Source organism: Hippichthys cyanospilos, chromosome 2 (assembly GCF_059441005.1).
Source record: "Hippichthys cyanospilos isolate Australia breed blue-spotted pipefish chromosome 2, RoL_Hcya_1.0, whole genome shotgun sequence".
NCBI classification, from domain to species: Eukaryota; Metazoa; Chordata; class Actinopteri; order Syngnathiformes; family Syngnathidae; genus Hippichthys; species Hippichthys cyanospilos.
In genome coordinates this window covers 2,194,758-2,208,034 of record NC_142370.1, presented here as the reverse complement: position 1 = coordinate 2,208,034, position 13,277 = coordinate 2,194,758, and the positions used below count along the sequence as shown (strand labels likewise).

The following is a 13,277-nucleotide window of genomic DNA, read 5'->3' as shown; positions in this document are numbered from 1 at the left end:
TCCCTGCTCTTGGTGAACTTCATAAAACTTCCTGGACAAATATTAATTTTAAATAATAATTTAAAATTATTAAAACTTATTCTAGGTTTTGGCACATATAATGATAGTTTTATTTGCTGATGCGTGTTTATTGATGTTTAAATGCTCTGAAAAAAAGCCTGTGTACATGCCTATTGAAGAAAATTCATATTTTCAAATTCAATGTATCAATAAAATAGTGTGTACATGGAACTGTGTTATTCTAATAATGATTGAGATGACGTAATGTCAGTATAAAGCAGACATAGTCTTGGCCCAGGAAAAATAAAGACAAGTTGGCACCTCCAAAAGGAACAGATGGCATCCCCCGATACAACATTCCACCAGGAGCAAAATGCTAGGTGTGGCCTTCAAGAGAAGGTATCAGTCAGGGTTTATGGTGCTCAGACTTCCTCTCGCTTCAAAGAATGGCCGGCAGAACAAAGACTTTTGAAGACACCATCCCCACGCAAACAGACCCCCCATGCACGCACACGCACGCACGTGCACGCACACACACACACACACACACACACACAAACACACCTGCATTCCACAGAAGGACTACATGCCCCAAAAGGGTATAAGAATTGAATGTGGAAGGTGAAACGTTGCCATTTTCTGCTCCGACCTGTGGCAGGACTGGCCCGAGGCCTCGTGTACTTTCCCACTCTGTCTGGATTAAATCAGTTGTTTCACTATGTTGTGGTATGAGCGATCTTTCAACAAAAACGAACACGCTAGGAACTAGTTTAAGGCAAGAAGCTTTTTCTAGATTCCTTCACTCCGTATGCGCATGAGGGGTCCAATCACTGAAGGCCTAAATTCTAAATGCACGGACCGCCACCGTTCATATCTGTTTAAAGTTGTTGCCATTGAATAAGGTAATATATTTCTATATATGTATTATATGCTGGGGCACAAGCTGAGACGTCATGAACCTCGTCTGGGCCACCTGAGAAAGGGTGTCTGATGTTCGAAAGGGCCGAAACACCCAATGACCTCAGGTTTATCACTGATGAAGTGCCCCAGCTATGCATTAGTAGATGTTTCACTACAAACTGTCAGACTGGAAAAAACAGTGACTACCAGAAATAGTTTGGTTGACAAGCAAGAATAGTTTGGAGACAGCAGAAGGGACAGACGACAGCCCAGAAATAAGGCAACCAGGGTGGCATAAGTTAGCAGCCCTAACCGTACGCCTTGTGAAGGAGGACCCAAAAGCTACGGAACAAAGAAAGGAATTACATCCCCAAGGGAACCCGAGAGGGGGTAAGATGAGGTTCCCAGCCGGATGGATTTAAGGTTAACAAATAATAGCAATGGAGAGATGTTGACGAGTAAAGAGTGCTTGTGCGGAAACATATGCAAGAATGAATAGGGCCAAAAGATCCATCAAACGAGGATGAAGTGTAAGGAGCGACTGCAAGTACCACAATGCACAGGTCTACAACATGGTGAGACAGAGGAGGAGCTTGGCCCAGAAGCGCCCCACAGAGGCCAGAGCCTCCAGGTGTAAAATAGTCTCTTTGAGCAGGCAGTCTGAGAAGAGAAGGATCCAGTGGCCCCAAGCCTCTAAAACAGCGCTGAGTGGCAAAAGTTCAATGAGGATGTGGACTCAGTGCTGAAAGTAACTGTTACACCCGGCCTAGGGGAACTTGGATGTAAACATAGGTGTGTGCTCCCCCCAACCTCTCACCACCAGAAAAAGCCTGTGATACTAAAAGGTACTATTCGAAACAGCAGTTTTTATTTGCTTCAGAGGGAGAGCAAACAAACAAAAGAGCTTGTTAGGGATTTAGAAATCCCTAATAAGATAGCCAAACAAATATGGAAACAAATTACAATTGGCTCAACAATATAACTTGTGCAAAAACAGGAGAAAAATGGTTAAACAAAAATGGTGTCTCTCTCCTACTACAGCTCTTTTTACAAATATTTACAATTGGACAAAGACAGCTGAGTCACAACTAATCAACACTAGTCTCAAAGAAGTGACATTTCGGGTAGTGAGTTGACCAGGGAGAGGCAGAGTTCTGTCTGTGGGCTGTTTAAATAGGATGGCAATCAGGAGAGCCAGCCAATGTGAGGACGCCACCTTCACACGATCAACTCATTCCAACCAAAAGGCACGCACACACACACACACGCACCAAGGAGAAAAACCCAGCAAAACATACAAAAACAACATATGACCCACAGGGTCATAACAGTAACAGCCAAAGGAGATATCGAAAGCAGGCTTCAGATTATGAGGACAATCATAGTGAACATGGCCGCTGAGAGGTTTGGTGTGAAAGAATAACGGGCAGCGAAACAGTCGCGCGACAAGAACCAGAGGGCAGTGCAAATTCATAACATCAGGTCAGAACTGAAAGCCTTGAAGAAACAGTACGGAAGCACGTGAAGAGGACTGTGTACCGCTGGTTGAGCTCCACCTTATGCTTGGAAAGAGGCTCCTAATCCTGCGCAGAGCAGAACAACACAGGAGATGGCGGAGGGAGAGGGCTAGGAAGGGGACTACCTTCATCAACAACTCGTTCGGCTTCATGAATGAGCTCCTTGGACAGAAACGTAGCTGACGCCTGGCCTGTTTGAAGGGGGAAGTCAACCAACACCACGATAACAACTTCAGTGACCCCACCTGAGACCAAGCGCTAGGACAGTGCAAGACGGTAATAAGACCACCAGAGTCTACTGAGGCCTTCGATCTGAGGGAGCCACTTTTGAAAGAATTTCAAGATGTGGTGCAGAAAGCAAGGTCCAGTTCAGCACCAGGACCAAGTGAAACCTCCTACAAGTATTAAACGCTGTCCCAAACTGCTCTGGGAGATGATGAGGATCATCTGGAGAAGGGGGAAAACGGAAAACAGCACACCAGTGGCGTTTTGGAGAGGGAGTGTGGATTCCTAAAGAGGAGGATTCTAAGACACTCTACAGACAATGGAGAGACACCATGTCCCAGCTGCAGTAAGAGAGCTCATCCTGGATTACTATGATGATTACAGCCTGAGGGTCTCAGCAGGATCAACAACATCTGAGTGGCACAGATTGGAGGTGGGAATCATCACAGTCTGCACCATCTCAGTGATCCTGTTCGCGCCGGCGATGAACTTGGTGAAATCTGCAGAACCAGAGTGCAGCGGTCCCAAATCCAAGTCTCGGACCCACCAACCGTTAATCTGACCTTTCATGGATGATCTGACAGTGACAACTGAGTCAGTGCCTGGAGACAGATGGCTTTTGTCGGTGCTCGATAGGGTCATGGAATGGGCCAGGATGTCATTCAAGCCAACAAAGTGAAGATAATTTGTCTTGAAGAAGGGCAGAGGAGCAGACAAGTTCAGCTTCTCTATCTCAGGAATACCAATCCCCACCATCGTTGAGACGCTAATAAAGAGCTTGGGAAAGTTCTTTGACAGCAGCCTCAGGGATTCAGCTTCCATCAAGAACACTTTCAAGGAGTTAGAGGGATGGCTGAAGGATGTAGAAAAGACAGGCTTTCCAGGAAAATTCAAGGCGTAGGTTTACCAACATGGGATTCTGCCAAAGATATTGTGGCTCCTCTATGAGTTCACGATCACTACCATCTCAGATCTGGAAAAACGAGTCGGCCATTACTTGAGGAGATGGTTAGGACTGCCAAGGAGCTTGACCAACATCGCCCTCTATGGAAACACCTGCAAACTGACACTCCCCTTGAAATCCATTGAGGGTTAGGGTCTAAGGTCATGCGTGCGAGAGAGGTGCTGCAATTCCGCTAGTCAGACCCACAAATATCCAGGGCAGGAGTAGCGGTCAAGACTGGCAGAAAGTAGAGAGCAGAGGCTGCACTAAAGGAGACATAGTCCCAGCTATGCCACAGAGTCCTATGGGAACAGTGGCCAGAGAAAGGGCTGGTCTAGGAACCACCTCAACTCCCAGGTTTGATAAGGCTCGGGGGAAGGAGAGGAGACAATTAGTCCAGAACGAGGTGAGAGCTGTAGTGAAGGAGGAGAGATTCAGCAGAGCAGTGGGAATGAGACAGCAAGGCGCCTGGACAAAATGGGAGCCAGTGACAGAGAAGAATATCTCATGGACTGACTGCATCAAGTTCTTGGTCCAGGCAGTCTAGGATGTACTTCTCAGTCCTTCCACTGCTGGGGTTTGGTTGTCACAAACCCATGCCCTCTGTGCCAAAAGAAGGGGACCCTTGAGCACAGGGTGAGTTGCTGCCCAAAGGATCTGGGGGACAGCCGATACCGATGGCGCCACGATCAGGTGCTTTAAACTATTGCAGAGAGCGTCTGCACTGGTATTGTCAGCTTTTGAAGGTCAAAACCCACGAAGAAAGCCATCAACATCATCAGAGCCGCACGGAGAGCAACATCAGGGATTCTCAACACAGCGCTGGACTGGCAGCTGTCTCAGTGGATTTGGGCAGCCAACTCAAATTCCCCAAGCATGCAGCTGAGACCACCCTCAGACCCGACGTCGTTTTTGTGTCAGAGGCAACAAAGAACGTTGTCATGCTGGAGCTCACGGTGCCGTGGGAGGAGCGAATGGTGGAGGCCTTTGAACGGAAAAGGGAGAAGTATGACAGCCTAGTCATCGACTGCACCAGACGAGGATCGAAAGCCACGTGCTTGCCTGTGGAGGTAGGGTGCTGAGGCTTTGCCAGACAGTCTTAAGTCCGGCGCCTACACTGCACGAGGCATCACCGGAGAGCAAAGGCGAAGAGCCATCTGCAACAACACAAAGGCAGCAGAGAAAGCCTCGAGGTGGCTCTGGATAAAGAGAGCGTGGTTCAGCGCCGCTGGGCCGAGGAGTCATGAACCTCGGCTGGGCCACCTGAGAAAGGGTGTCTGATGCTTGAAAGGCCTGAAACACCTCAGGGCCATCACTGATGATCTACCGCAGCTATGAATCAGTACATTTCACTACAAAAATTAAAATTGTGATAATTTTGAAATGAGTCAAAATATACTTGAATCTGTTGCTGAAGAAAAAGGCCACCTATTCAATTTTTAAATGTAATAACGATAATAAATGTGAAATTATTATATTTTTTGTTTTGTTTCCAGAAATATTTACAATGGGGATCTTTGGAAAAATGTGTTTTCTAAAATGGGTCCCTGCCTACAAAAAGTTGGAGAAGCCCTGGTCTCGACTGCGCACTCAGTTTAAAAATCGGGCGGCATGGCTTGGTGGTAGAGTGGTCGTCTCCCAGCTGAGCCAAAGGTAGAACGGCGCTATATAAGTGAAAGTCCATTTACCAAAATTAAACACTTGCGCATTGGAACTGTGTTATGTTTCCCTTCCACCAACAAGGACACCAAAAATATCTTGACGCTTCCTTTGTCGGCCCCATGAGGCACTTGTGATATTCTTTAAGCTCCTATAGGTTGCACTCTTGATTTAAAGATGCAGGGGAAATCTGAGCTATTTCCATTGCGATAGCCTTTCTCTTTAGAACCAAGAGCACCATCCAGAGGAGTCAAAAATATCACAGGTGCTAAGTTAAGAGAAGCCCAAGCGATGGCTCGCTAGCATACTTGTCGTTGCAAAGGTTGTAGGTGAGGGCGGCTGGCATGTGGATCTTCCAGGACAGGCGCACACTGCTGAGCAGCAAGTCTTTGGGGCCAGCTTCCAGCAACAGGACCGACTCCTGGGTGTCCTCGCTGAGGCGGTTAGCCAGAACGCAGCCCGCCGATCCCGCCCCAACAATGACGTAACTGTATGATCGGCGTCGGGGCGCAGATTTTGCCCAGGACGATGACGCCCGCGTCGGGTGGCGGTCGGCGCCGTGGACGCCCATGTAACGGAGGGGGGCGGCGCCGGGCAAACGGCTAGAGAAGCTCCTGCCAAATCTCCGGCTCACAAGGTGTCCGGCTACAGCTAGGCCGGCCGCGGCCCAGGACAGCATCCCGCTTCTTTTCGTGGACTGCTCAGCCGTCACTGTGAGGGGGAGTGAGCGCACAGTAATTAGTCGTGCACTGAGTTCCACAGTCTGCTCCTTCTAGTTGTAGCCAAAAGAATCACTGAAATTAATATTCGAACTTGGCATCAAAATACAGTGACTGAAACTTTTTTTTTTTAAGTGAGCGCAATACATTTGTTGGGTTCAGCCGAGTTGGATTTAGATGTACTTGTGATGTGACGAGTCTTTTGAACAGATAGATGGATGTTTATTTTGAGACTTCCATATGTCAATGAAGCAATGTTTGTAGCCATGGGAAAATGAACTCTTGTGAAGCATTTGAGTTTTTTTTGTTTTTTTTTTCCATTCTACTAGATGGTGTTCTTGGTTTACAGATAAAGGCTTGTGCAACAGAAAGTTCCATGTGTCTGCAGAGCGCTAGTGAGAGCGCTATCTGGCGGAAGAAAAATAATGAAAACTACCAACATGTCATTAAAACATAATATTTTGGTAGAAAACAATATTTAATGACACACCTTTTAAACATTTCAAGTATGACATGAATTTAAATTCACGTAAACACATACATTGATTTTTTGAAACCAACGAAAACAACTTCAAAGAAAAACAAAGCCGATAGAGCCGGTCTTTTTAATGAACTGCTACTGAACGAGCCAAAAATTTTCATTACGAGTTGTAACATTTGCATGAAATTGTAAAGTACACTTCTTTTATTTTGGTGCATCATGGTAGACTTGCGACGAACATATTAAATACACATAAAACTTCCATTACCACTAAACCTACTTTGTTATTGTATTTCACTGATTCTGGCAGTTTTTGGCCAGTAATGTGTAAAATTGAAGCGGTACTTAGTTTGGATTTTGACAAGCATTGCATTAGAGGATGCATGTAGAAAATAATATATGATAAGGGGAAAGTGTCTTGTTTTTGTTCTGTTTTTAGATATGAATAAGCAACTACAGTGGTACCTCTACTCACAAACCTCTATTGTAACAAAAAATTCAGTTACGAAATGCCTTGGTGGAAAAATATTCTCTTTAATAACGAGAGAAAATTCAAGATACGAAAGGCCACATTGTTGCCATATCATATGAAAAACATCGCTCCACCAAGCTTCCAGCTTGTTGTCATACGTTATCACAACCTGTCAAGTCTACCATATTTATTACAATTTATGAATATGCCGACTTGCCCCCAAACCAGACAATAGTTTTTTGCACCAATATTTATTGTAGTCTTCAACTTTTCATCTTTACTCATTTCATCCACAACATTTGACTTCGTAGAACTAACAAATATCAAATTGACATGAGCTACGGCTAAATATTCACATCAAAACACAAGTAATATAGCACTTTGGGCTGTCCCATCTGACGGTGGCATTGTTAGCATGTCGTTTGCATTTTAGGAATGACATCACACAGGAAACACTTGGCATGACCCCACCCAAACTAAACTTAAGTAAACTTACATGCGCAAAATAATCCCTGGTCTAAACTAAATATTATTGCTCCTGTGGACTCCATCTCAAGGCTAACAAATGAACTGCCAACTGTCAACTGTAACAATGAATAAGATTGAAAGGGTTTAGGAGCAATTTTTTTTTTTTTTATGAATCTTGATATGAATTGATATATATATATATATATATATATACACACACACAGTGGGTCCCCGGTTTACGAACGTGGACCGAGGCGTTTTTTTGTCCCCCTCTTATGCGCGAACCTTTCGTCTTACGAACAATCCAACATGCCGGTCAGTGTGTCTGCACTATTTTTTTCGCTTTGCTGCATCAACAAAAATAACTATTCTCGCATGTCACGGTCGGTGTGTTGTGAAGACTTTGCAAACTTTTATCTGTTGGACATGGCTTCTAAAATTGCATGTGGCAGTAAAGGAAGAAGTAAGAGGATGATGACAATAGAAACGAAGCAGGAGATAATTAAAAAATACGAAGGAGGCGCACGCATAGTTAACCTTGTTAGTGAGTATGGCCGTAACCGCTCGGCAATCTTCTAAGGGCAAGACTTTCCTTGCCAGGGGACGGACCTCGGTCAACAACAAAATGAAGAGGCTTCTTCTATTATGGATTAAAGAGAAGGAAATCGCTGGTGATATGTTCTCGGGTAAGAAAAGTTCTCGTTTAAGAAAATAAATAAATAAATTCTGCGGGTTGGTCTCTGCTCCCCTCCGCCTCCACCCAGCTCAAGTCATGTCGCCCCAAAGGTAAATGTCATTTTTCCTTTGTATATTTATGTTATTTAATTTAACTGTACAGTAGATTATGTTACTAATTTTTAATATGTGTATGAAGTCATGATGTTTTTACCTAAGGTTTTTGCACGCGTTGCACGCATTCACTAATTAACATAGGTTTGGATTGCCCGTCATACGAGCAATTCGAGTTACGAGCATAGCCGCTGAACAGATTAAGTTCGTAACACGGGAGCCCACATTCCAGTGATTTGTTAGCGTTTTTTGATGCATTTTATAAAGTGATAATTGTCGATTTTGGAGTATTTACATGTCAAAAGCATCTCTGCTTGAAAGATTCACGTTTACGAAATTAATTGCTTTCAGAAGTCATTCGCTAAGAAAATAAGGAATGCCTTTTGTACTTCTTGTAAAGCGCAATTTCTATGGCTGTTTTCTTTTTTGTTTTCTCTCTGTTCTTTCTGTTTTGTTTGATCAAACAAATTGCATGAGCTTTGAAAGTTGCTGTGAGTTAAAAAAATCGTGTTAAGAAGGCAAAAGCACGGGAAGAAGGCAAAAGCACGGGAAGGTCCATGTTTAAATTTGTGTAGTTCCACTTTACCTGTTGCAATCCTGACCTTGATTTTCACTCATTTATCTGACAAGACACAAATGTTTAACTAGGTCTGCTCTTTGTTTGGATCCAAACACGAGTTCATATTGTCCTTTGCTCGACTAAGTTCTTAAAGCGAAAGCTACCACTTTTTTTCCCACTCCCCACTTGCAGCTTATTGACAGTGGCACATGTCAGTCGCATATGATAGAACCCGAGTTTCCAATTTGAAATTCGACTCAAATGTCAAGCTGGTCTATTTGTGAACGGGCGAGGTGAGAGCAATAATAATAAAAAAAAAAAGACAGGAAAAGTAAAATATAGTTCAGTGTTGCACGAGTTAAAAAAATTAAAAGGGTTTTGCAGAATGCAATTTCGCAACATTTTGCGTATCGGTGTCTTGGTCCACTCGTGCGTTTCTTATTGGCTGAACAATTTAGCGCTTATAATACATTTTGAAAAGAATAAAAAGCAAGGAAATCGTAACGCATGTGAACCATGTTTTTAAATTTTGACAGACAAAAAGTCGCTCGCAGCAGAAATTCAAAGTGTCAGCACAAATGTCCGTTAGGTTCACGTCACTGTCATGCGTGGCAAAACGGTAGCAATCAAAGGCGAGAACTCGCACAAATCGAGTGGAGAGGAATGAGGAGGCTGCTTACCTTCTAAAAGGCGAGCGGAGCGCAGCCGACCCTCGAACAGGCCTAGTCGAGTGGGCGGGGCCAACTAAATTAAAAAGCTCGCTCGATCTTGTCAGCTTTTGTTGTCATGCGGGGTCTTGGTCTTTTTGTCTGCTTTTACCTTTGGGCTCTGGTGACGTCACACGACATCGTAAGTCCACTTGCGTCGGGCATGGCGGCGCCGTTCAACTTCATTGCCTCTAATATTCTCTCGTGTCCTAACAGAAAGTCAAGTGTCAAGAAAATTATGGTAAGTGCCAAACTGTACAAAACAGATGCAAAAAAAAGCTATGCTGAATGCTTGACTGCATAAGATATGACATTTGAAAAAAACGTGCAGGCACAAAGAAAGAAAATGAAGCGCTTTCTGCTTCTGATAACTTCTTCAAACCATGAAAATGAATGTTCTGTTTTCTAACTTGATCCTTATTATACAAGCCGGGCCACGATTGTTTTACCGCAGGTTAGACCGTTTCTACGAGGGATGTCCACTGAAAGATTGGGCCGATGAATGGAAGGAGGGAGGAGCGAAATTTCGTTTTTTTTTTTGTATTACAGTAGTTTCTTTTATTTTATGAAATGATTTTATTTATTTTCCATTTTAAGGACGGCAAATGCTATTGTTTATTTTGTACCTAATGAGCTGCAAAAGTTCACATATATTGCTACAAAAAGATTTTTAAAAAATCATCTATATTTGACACAACATATTCGGAAAAAGCAGAAGAAAATACAGTAAGTGAGAACGTTTCAATGTTCTCGGCCAGAGTTTCTTAATTTTTGTCAGTCAGGGCCCCCTGTTTGTAAATGAAATTCTCCCAGGGCACCCATTGCAAATGTTTTCGGGAACAAATTTAAGAATTAAACAAACAATATTAAGCCAAATATAAGAGGCCTTTTTATTCACCAACATTTTCAATCAGACAACAAGTATATCTGTTTGAGCCATTTATTGTCAATTGCAAATGGCATTTAAAAAATGGGTCAATTTCCCTCAAACATTTAGTGACTAAATAATCAAGCTCTTTGATGATGACATGGATTACGTGGCTCTATCTGACTAATAACAAAATTATTACATTTTTAAAAATATATTCAACTGGTTGAATTGATTGCTTTATTGAAGAGCCATGAACACATTCACAATTTAATATAAAATCAAATTAGATTAACACAAATATATATTTTTTATTAATAACCCAAATGATTTCACGGACCCCACCACTGTCATATGGAATCTAGACTTGTGTGTCTCTCCAGATTTCCCCCCGTCAAGTGAAAACAGTCCATCTCTCCTGATGGACTTGAAGGTGGAGCTGGTGAAAGTTTCAGGAAGCCACATGATCAACGTAAGCTGGGCAATCAGCATCGATGGTAAGGCTTTTAAAAAACAAAAATCTCTTGTTGATTTTTTTTTTGTTTCTTTCTGTTTAATTGCCTACCTTATTATTTGCTCAATTATGGAATGTAGTCTGCTCGGGGAAGTGAACAGAATAAGAAAATCATTGTTCATATTACTATGTATATGACAATAATAGTCTTGAATCTTGAATGACGATATGAAGACTTGTCAAGTTTGATCAAGAATTCATCTTGAGCAAGCATGCGCAGCGGGACCAATGGCTTTTATTTGTGGGCTCTGCGCAGCGAGCGTCAAATATCTGATGGGCACACGCATCAGCGGGACGCGAGTTCACCTCTGCCAATACTTTCCACCTTTGGCCCAGTCAAACCTCAGCTGGACACATCAGGTATGGCGCCAAAAATTCATTAGGCCCATTTGCACGATTGGATGCAGAAAGCATTTCCATTGGGTGTGTTCCGTCCCTCTCATCTAGAAATGGTTTCATTACGTCTTGAATGAAGGGTACGGCTCCACGCTCCAAGTGGCCAACATTCCTTTGCCGCCGTTGGGGAGCGGACCTTCTTACAAGTTGGCCAAAATGCTCACGACTCCACCTGCGCAAAGTAAGCATGCTTTTCTTGAGATGCACTGTAATGGGTCCGTCAAATAATTTAAGTTATTCATAAAAAATACAAATTTGTGTTCATTTGATTTGATTTGATATATCATTGTAGGCAGTGCAAATGTCTTGTTTCAGCATAAGCATTCAGTAATTCTTAGTTTTTATTCATGTATTTATTTTTTCAGGTGTCGCACCAAAGTCGACAAAGTTTCCCACTGGTGAGGGTTGCTAAAAGCATGTGCACATCATTCTAATAATAATAATAATAATGCCCATATTCATCTTTGTCAGCAGCTGAGATCAGTGAGATGGCCACCCAGAACCTCCTTGCAGGTAGGACACAATCATAGCATGCCATGGCAGATCACAAAACAGCACGCACACCCACTTGTATGCTACCGCATAGAGGCGCATGAATAGAAGCTACAGGAGTGACTGGGCTTGACTTGTGCATCCACTAGATGGAGCTGCGCTAAAGGAAAGCATGACAAAGCTATCACATAAATCAGTCAAACTGTATTAAAAGAAAAGAAATCAGCACAACTCTGTTCACTTCTAAAATTAAGAAAGAGTTGTTTTCTTTTTGGAAAGTACTATCTGAAAAACGGGGGGAAAAAAACCCTTTGATTAAATTCACAGACTGTTTAGATCAATGCCAAGACCAATTAAGAGTTTAAAAGAATACAATTAGGATTCACTTCTTACTCTTAATCTTATTTTTCTAATCTAATTGCAACCATAAACTTTCAAATATATTGTTTGATGATTTAAAAACATTTTCTGGATTTATTTTTTGAAATGGTGATTTCTATTACAAAAACTGGCAGGTTTTGTGCCTCATCCTCTTAGAAATTGCCTCAAAATTGGAGCAAAATTTCAAACAGTGTGTTATAAAACTTGTACTTGTAAAAAAATACATTCACAACTGTGGGGCGGCATGGCTCGTGGTGGAGCGGTCGTCTCCCAGCTGAGAGGCAGTGGGTTTGAGCCCCCGACCATCAAGACCATGTTGAAGTGTGAAAACTTGCCCATTGTATAAGGCTCTTTGGGATTTTAAGGTGCACTGTTTGAGCAAATTGAAGGCTTTCATGTGTGCCTTATTGTGTGGAAAACATGGTAACCCTGACCCGATTTAAAAAAAACAAAAAAAACACCTCCATTAATACGCATTTGCATTTGATGGCTGGTTGCAGATCCTAATGAGAACATGAGCAGCATTTATTTAGGATCGGCTGCTTTGATGGTCCTGACTTGCGGATACGTCATCTGTGAGTGGAAAATCCGTGTGCCCATTTGGTGCATTGGGTTTATCGCGGACCAAACCTTTCGCTCATGGTGTCCTTTTGACGCAGATAAACGGCACAGGACAAAGTTGGCAGCGTCCGCGCCTTTAAAAAGGTTAGCGACCTCGGCCCGAGTCCCCACACCGGTCCTCTTGGTTTACCCCCCCGAGAACGAAGCCTTCCAGAAGGTGGTGACGGCCCTGGCGGAATTCCTGCAGGAACGCGCCGGCTGCGGCGTCGCCATGGACGTGTGGCAGCGGGGCGCCATCGCGCGCCTGGGCCCCTTGCGCTGGCTGGCTCAACAAGTGGAAGCCGCGCACCATGTCCTCATCGTCTGCCCGTCGGTGAGTCTCAAGACCCAGATAAGCTCAGGGGTAACCAGATGTTCTAAAGGAAAAAACATGACGTGCCGCTCTGCTTTTGCTGCTCCTTGCGTTGCGTTTTCACAAAATCGGGCTTGTGTCAGAGAAAATGAAAATGGACATATTGATATATAGTAATTGTACACTCAATTCCTATCAGACATGAACACACGCACGCAAGTAGGCACCAAATATTTGGGAAAAGCACCTTACAGGTTTGGCCACCGTACGCATA

At 43.3% G+C, this 13,277-nt stretch overlaps 2 protein-coding genes across 4 annotated transcripts in view; one reads left to right on the top strand and one right to left on the bottom strand.

The window, feature by feature from the left end:
- The window catches only part of chdh (choline dehydrogenase), a 42,159-nt gene extending 32,578 nt beyond the window's left edge, over positions 1–9,581 (bottom strand). The window contains exons 1-2 of the mRNA XM_088440892.1: positions 9,413–9,581; positions 5,553–5,955 (exon numbers count right to left, since the gene is read on the bottom strand). Coding sequence (XP_088297018.1) covers positions 5,553–5,923 — 371 coding nt within the window. The 5' untranslated portion in view covers positions 5,924–5,955; positions 9,413–9,581. The remainder of the gene's footprint in view (positions 1–5,552; positions 5,956–9,412) is intronic.
- The window catches only part of il17rb (interleukin 17 receptor B), a 48,364-nt gene that overhangs the window by 30,225 nt on the left and 4,862 nt on the right, over positions 1–13,277 (top strand). The window contains exons 1-9 of one of the 3 annotated variants that reach the window (XM_088440941.1): positions 9,115–9,581; positions 9,656–9,680; positions 10,691–10,804; positions 11,078–11,181; positions 11,269–11,398; positions 11,583–11,615; positions 11,689–11,730; positions 12,591–12,665; positions 12,750–13,024. In XM_088440941.1, coding sequence (XP_088297067.1) covers positions 9,519–9,581; positions 9,656–9,680; positions 10,691–10,804; positions 11,078–11,181; positions 11,269–11,398; positions 11,583–11,615; positions 11,689–11,730; positions 12,591–12,665; positions 12,750–13,024 — 861 coding nt within the window. In that variant the 5' untranslated portion in view covers positions 9,115–9,518. Of the gene's footprint in view, positions 1–9,114; positions 9,582–9,655; positions 9,681–10,690; positions 10,805–11,077; positions 11,182–11,268; positions 11,399–11,582; positions 11,616–11,688; positions 11,731–12,590; positions 12,666–12,749; positions 13,025–13,277 lie in introns of those variants that run through there. The other 2 variants (XM_088440949.1, XM_088440957.1) reach the window with 2 other exon arrangements.